This window comes from Molothrus ater, chromosome 4, assembly GCF_012460135.2.
Source record: "Molothrus ater isolate BHLD 08-10-18 breed brown headed cowbird chromosome 4, BPBGC_Mater_1.1, whole genome shotgun sequence".
Classification (NCBI taxonomy): Eukaryota; Metazoa; Chordata; class Aves; order Passeriformes; family Icteridae; genus Molothrus; species Molothrus ater.
The window spans coordinates 47097333-47103893 of record NC_050481.2 but is presented as its reverse complement, the minus strand read 5'-3'; the positions used below and the strand labels follow the sequence as shown (position 1 = coordinate 47103893).

General features: G+C 39.7%; 1 protein-coding gene across 2 annotated transcripts; it reads right to left on the bottom strand.

The window, feature by feature from the left end:
* Positions 1-969: 969 nt before the first annotated feature.
* On the bottom strand, positions 970-6333 carry COMMD8 (COMM domain containing 8). Of its 2 annotated transcripts, XM_036383001.2 has the most exons (5): positions 6271-6333; positions 5487-5642; positions 4337-4489; positions 2528-2683; positions 970-1441 (listed from the first exon to the last, which is right to left on the bottom strand). In XM_036383001.2, exons 1-5 carry the CDS (start codon positions 6313-6315, stop codon positions 1421-1423), a joined length of 531 nt encoding a protein of 176 aa, XP_036238894.1. In that variant the 5' UTR covers positions 6316-6333; the 3' UTR covers positions 970-1420. The 2 variants fall into 2 exon arrangements, with proteins under 2 accessions (XP_036238894.1, XP_036238892.1); XM_036382999.2 differs by lacking the exon at positions 970-1441 and having other exon boundaries at positions 2480-2683.
* Positions 6334-6561: the final 228 nt, after the last annotated feature.

Sequence of the window (6561 nt, the reverse complement as noted above, 5' to 3'; positions counted from 1 at the left end):
TGCTGAGACTGAACGTGTATATCTGATTAAATGTATCAGTGCCAAATAAGAGAGAAACAATATACTTAGGTTTCCTATATATTAAACCCATTAAAATCCTCTTTATAGAAGCCTTTCTACAAGAGCTTCTTTTCCTCCTCTTCTGTGACCAGTACTCTGAAGTCCATTATTTTATATTAGTATACTTAACTTTGCATATATGAAAACCTATGGCACAACAAATACAGTGGAATAAACTCAAGACCCTGATTTTGAAACTAGGAATAAAGTCATCAGTAATTTTCCTTATTATTATACAAAACTTGCCTAAGACACACATATGCACACAATGAGAATCATACATCAGTATTCATGTAAGCATTACAGATAATTTGCTCTTTATGTATGGAAAAGTGGTCTAAAAAATAGTAGAAAATGTAAGACCTCTGGTGTATCCTTCCCTAGTGTTAGTGCTTTTAACTATTGTTACATACTACAACCAAAACTCCGTCTGGTTTCAGAAAAGTTTAGAGTAGAATTTACTAATTATCTCCTGTATTAAGTGAGCTAGGAATATCTTTCTCATAGTCTATATAGGTGAGCTTCTCTCCAGCACTGCACCCCCTTTTGAAAACATTAATATTTTTAATTGAAAAGCTACCAACTAAGGTACAAAAACTAAGCTAAAAACTACAACTTTACTCTGAATAAAGCTGCAGTGCTTTCTCTACAACTTCTGAGCACTGAACAGAGTGCCTAGAGAAATTGTGGTGCCTCAATCACTGGGAAATACTCAAGACATCTGGAGACAGGCCTGTACATCCTGCTCTACATTACCCCGTTTGAGCAATGAAGGTAACCTCCAGAGCTCACATCCAACCTCAACTTCAGTCATTCTACACTAGTTTTGTTTGTAAAGGTGATTTTCCCTAAAACCATCTAAAAAGATTGTGTTTAGTGATTCATAAATGAAAAAGCAGCCTACTACAATTATTCACACACAAAGTCAGGTGTTTATTTACCATATTTACAAGTATAAATACATTAATGCTACAAATATTCTTTCATTCTTCATTAGCATGGCACTTTAGATAAGGTAACATAAAATGCAAGTAAGACGCCTTAGTTTTACCAGGCACCTGTGTAGTCACTGCCAAAGTTTTACCAAAACAAATATGGCACATGTTGTAAGTGATTATCTTCCAAATGTCTATAAATCTTTAGTATTAAAAGCAACTGTACATTAGATTTATGTATTTTTGGTCAAATAGATGCAAGAATTTATTATTTTTATTGAAGGATTAGTAGTTCATTTGGTCATAGCAGTCTTCTGACTTCAGTATTTTACAGCACCAAAACCTTCCCACTTTGCAGTAAACACATTTTTTCCCCAAATCATTTAGGGAGCCATCACCAGAAGGTACTGTTGATCTGAATTCCATCATTTCAGTTGTAAGACAACCTTCAAAAAGGAGAAAAGGAATGAGATTAAAGATGGTTAAGAACAAAATTTAAGCAACCTTTGAAAAAGAAGCCTTTTGCTTTCTGTTTCAGTATAATATGCAACTGATTAAGCATCTTTCCTCTAGACAGTACACCATTCCCCTCTCAACTCTCTTTTACAATCCCACAAAACCATCACTTAAAATACCTTTCTTTACCCTTTACTGCACTCAAACCATTCTTTAGCTGCCTGCAATCAAAAAGCAGAATAGCAAGTCCAGGTGCAGTGAGATTCCTTCTGCACAAAGCAGAGCCAAGGGACCAATTCTGAAGTGAATTCCTCCTCGTGTGCCCACAGAACTAAGTATGGAGTTGACACATCCCACAGCTTCCAGACAGACCCTCCAGCAGAACAAAGAGCATGTGAACACTGAAGTCTGTCCTGGAAGAATCATTGCTCACATACTGTTTTTATTTAGTTTTGCAGGGAAGAAAAACCATATGGAAGCAAGCTGTGAAAGCTCTTAAGGGCTATAATTTCCTGCAAACACAATTTTCTTCAAATCCTCATTTTCCTTAGCCTTTTCTGTTAAGAAATCTGAGACCCTTCAGTGTCTCAGAAGCCTTATAGTTTGACTTGAATTCTCTTCTTGGGTCACTATACTGTAATCTCGGTAACTTTCTTCCTGATTCACCATGTGCCATGGAAATTAAAGGACTTAATATGAACCAAATAAGTCTCCCAGACACTGACATTTTGTGAAGCTGAGGGAAACATGGGAGTTCTCACCAATCTTTCAGCATAGGATAGGGGTAATCATATTAAATTAAAGAAATTAGATTTAGTCTAGATATTAGGAAGAAATTTTTTACAATGAGGGTGGTGAAACACTGGACACAGATGCCCCACCCCTGCGTCAGGCTGGAGAGGGCTCTGAGCAACCTGATCTAGTAAAAAATGTCCCTGCTCATTGCAGTGAGCTTAGACTAGACAACCTTTACAGATCCTTTTCAACCCAAATTATGCCATGATTCTATGAATTCTGCTTAATATAAATCAGTACCTAACAAGTCAGGAACAAAATATTACATCAGTAAAAGTTACCTTATTAGCAGCTTCCAGTGCATTTATTAGGTTTTGCAACTCTTCCTTATTCATCTCTATAGAAATTGGCTTAATTTCACCATTTTCTCTCACATCCAAATCAAGATTGAGGAGTGGCATTTGCAGCATGGAGATCTTATCACTGGAGAGAGCAAGCTATGCAGATTGACACAATAACAATAAAGTATAAGGTGGAGCCATTAAATTTTTAGTCTTTCATAATATCACATCTGTATTTTATATTGAACTTGTAATACCAGAACAAACATCAGCATGACAAACTTAACTCCAAATAAGTCATCTCTGCTGTTCTCAGGGTTTTTTTCTCCGTTATTGGGATTTTTGTTTGCTTGTTAATATCAACGATACATTGAATAAAGACCATCCTCTTCACAGACTTGTCATATATACTTGCCAAAACCAATTTGTTAAAATTCTGGGCTACCACATTTTGGTATTCTAGGTGAAAACAAAGGATACATTTGATCATGGCTCTTAATGAATTACTTAGATTCTGAAATCACCATAATCAAATGGGTCTTCTAATCAACAAGAAGGGGTTTACAGAATGGGTTTGTTGGGAGAAGGGGGAGACCTTTATGCAATTTTCAACACTCTGCAGCTGATCAAACACATTGTCAGATATCCTATTAGACAAACACTGAGGCATGTTACATGCCAATTGTGTTTTTTTATTGACTACAATACTCACTCTACCATCAACAAGGCTTTTAAAATGCATTAAAATCAAAGATCAGTTGACAGTACTATAGGTTAGTATTGTACAGACCTATCTTTATTTAGAGAACAGAATGCAGTAGAGCTCAATCATGGGAAGTGAAAAAAAAAATCCTAACGAGCTCAAGGGGGAAAAAAGTGGTTTTAAGAAAAATAATAGTTCAGACATGTACCAGAAATTTGCATCACAAAATAGAAAGAAACGCAAAAAATTCTCTAGATGAAAAATTTAAAAGAAGCCACAAACAAAAAAACAAGAGTTCACATAAGTTCATATTTTCATCACCAGTAAATGCAGTTAGCAAGAGATCAAGCCCAGTTCATCTAAAGCACATTATGATGTCATATCTGCTCTTGCATAAACTTGTCTGTTTTGTTCTTTGATTTCCAAAGCTGTTTGCTGCAGAAACTGTTGAGCACTCTTATAAACATGGAAAACTACTTAACAGCTCTACAAATCTGTTTAACAGCTCTCACAGTCTGACCAAAAATATAAACAGTATAAGTAATGTTTTTAAGTCTTTGATCAAGCTTAAGATCTCATAACGTCAAAGCCCCATCCTAACTTAGGCAACACCAGTATCACTGGTTTATTACCAAAACAGGAAGTCTAATGATAAATTATTTCAAACTACTTATTAAATGTCCATTGCAAAAATCTGAACATTTGAAGAAAGTCAAGAAAACTTATCAGTCAATTACTTGACTGAATCAGTAAGATGATCTTAAAATTAAGCATATACTTCTTCCTTTGAAAGTAAACACTGTTTATTCAGGCCTCAAATTATAACAGCATACAAAACATTCAGGTGCTCCTGAATAGCACCAAGTCTCCCTGAGCAGCTTCAAAAGAAAAGAGGGGAAAAACAAAATAAAACAAAATTTTAACATTTACATTTGCAAATTTCTGGCAAGTCTTTGATGTGTTTTTGCATCACTCATTAACGAACTTTTGCAATACCTAAAATACCTGAACCACTCTGCAGAGGAAGCAGGCCTAATGGGACTGAACCAAGTTACTTCCCTGTTGTAGAACATTTCTTTCAAACAATATCAAAGCAACAGTCTCACCTTTAACTGCCAGTCAAAATCCTGCAGCTGGGCAGAAGAGATTGCATGTACATTTTCTACTAGGGCATTTCTGATTTCTTCCTTTCTACCTTTCAGACATTTTGTGATTGCTTCTTGATAATCTGAATTTAACTCCTCTATCTGCTGAGCAGCCTAAAAAATAAAAATAAAATTAAAACCATGATTACTTGCACTATGAAGCACAGAATTAACATGTACCACCTGCAATAACTAAAATATCTAAGCTGATAGCTGCCCTTTGTGGCTGCTCTCTGTCTTTGGTAGTTAAGAGTCAGTGTTTACCACAGCAACACACAGAGAAAAAAAGAATCATTTAAATTAAAAAGACACCAGAGAACAGAGGTTTTATCAGCCTTCTAACATTCTAACATGTCACTCTGAAATCAAAAGAACATCACACTCCCAAACAACTCAGGTGTAGGTCTGCAAGCTTCTCAGTACCAGGGCAGAGGCTAAATACATCAGCTCAGCTGAAACAGAAATACTGATGTAGGGAGGTCCCCAAGGCTACACAGCTGCCTTTCTTTGACCCTGCTGCTAGCAGGTGGTCAAAATACCAGCAAGATGCAAGAGATGAGAATATTAATAAAATATTAATAAAATTAAATTAAATAAAAATAATAAAATATTACTATTTCTAATAATAGTAGATTTTGCAAAGTTTATACCTATAGGAACGTCCTGAACTGCAGTCCCTGTACCACGTGTTCCTCCCATTCACACTTAGATTTTTTACAAAATTTATTTACATACAGTCAATATTTTACACCACTTCAATGCAGTACCAACAAATAAAGAAAATCAAACAAGAAAGTGAACTGGTTTTATTGTTAATGAGTAGTATTACAGAAACAGATTTAATCTGGGGATACTCAAAATACCAATTTAAGTGATTGAACCAGTATTTTAACAAGTACCCTGTGATATTAGAAAAATATTTAGAAGTCAGCATCTATTTCACTTTTTGTTGTAGAAGTCTTGGCAGTGTATCTCTAAATGCTGCTTACCTTCTACCTATTTAGACTGAATTTATTACCATTCAAATCCTACACTATAAAAATATTTTAGGATTAAACAAACTACAAATCACTCCAGTCATGATTTGTCCAAGTCAGTGATGAGCCCTTACCTCTTCATCAGACATATTTTTGCCAACTGCAGTTTTGAAATATCTCATAGTTTCTTCTAAAACCTCCATCCACTCTGCCAAGTTCCAAACATTGCCATAATCCTGGTATCGCGGGTACGCACGGCCACAGATGCCATCAATTACCTTATGAAGGAACTGAAAGGATGCGATGCATAATTTATAATTCTCTCACAGTTAATCTGTACTTCTGAGACTGAATATGAGACTGATCAAGCACTTCAGTTATCAAACCTCCCTCCAGTGGGGACTGCCTCAGTGCTTCCAGGCAGCCCGGGCATTATTCAAAAAAGCCCCGAACAGGTGCTCCCTGAATATGAACCCTCCTCCCTTGGCGCCTTTAAGGCAGTTCACGAGGTCTGGCCACAGGAATCACAACGTGATTCACGTTCACCCTGGACTTACAAGCGGACTGAACAGCACCGAGCACAACTTCAGTCCTGCCGAGATGCCGAGTCACAGGGCGGCTCAGCCCCCCGCGCACCGGCACTGCCGGCCGGCACAGCACAGCCCGAGCCCGAGCCCGAGCCCGAGCCGCATTCCGGCGCCGTGCCCTCCCGAGCCCGCCGAAGCACTGCCCTCTGCACTGCGGCCTGCCGGGAGGGGAGGGGCGGCCCGCTCTGAGCCCCGCGCCGCCGGCGGGCCCTGCCTCCCCCACAGGTGCCGGAGGGCGGCTCCCCCCGGCCGGCCGGCCCGCCTGCCCTGCCCTCGCCTGCCCTGCCCGGCCCGGCCCGGCCCGGCCCGACCCGGCCCGGCCGAAGCCCACCTCGAGAGCTCGGCCCGCCGGGAGCTTCTCCAGCAGCCGCGGCATCTCCACCTCGTGACCGCCCCGCCGGCGGCGCGCATGCGCACGTGCAAACACCCGCCCTCATCCGCTCAGAGCGCGGGTTCGAGTCCCAGCCCCGGTGTCCCGACCGCCCGGCGCGCTTGGGGAGGAGAGTGTGCACCGTGCGACCTTCGGACAGGGGGCCAATGAACCAGAACCCCCTAATTTTACAAGCTTTTAGGCCATAACACTTAAGCTATGTTTGCATTCTGCCTGTCTTGCAGCTTTGGT

Bases quoted from the DNA above. Each gene is read 5' to 3' on its own strand.
- COMMD8 (XM_036382999.2), bottom strand. From the start codon at position 6,315: ATGCCGCGGCTGCTGGAGAAGCTCCCGGCGGGCCGAGCTCTCGAG. The intron at 5,643-6,270 runs GTGGGCTTCGGC...GCATCCTTTCAG, and splicing joins CGGCGGGCCGAGCTCTCGAG to TTCCTTCATAAGGTAATTGA. The intron at 4,490-5,486 runs GTAAGGGCTCAT...TTTATTTTTTAG, and splicing joins AAAATATGTCTGATGAAGAG to GCTGCTCAGCAGATAGAGGA.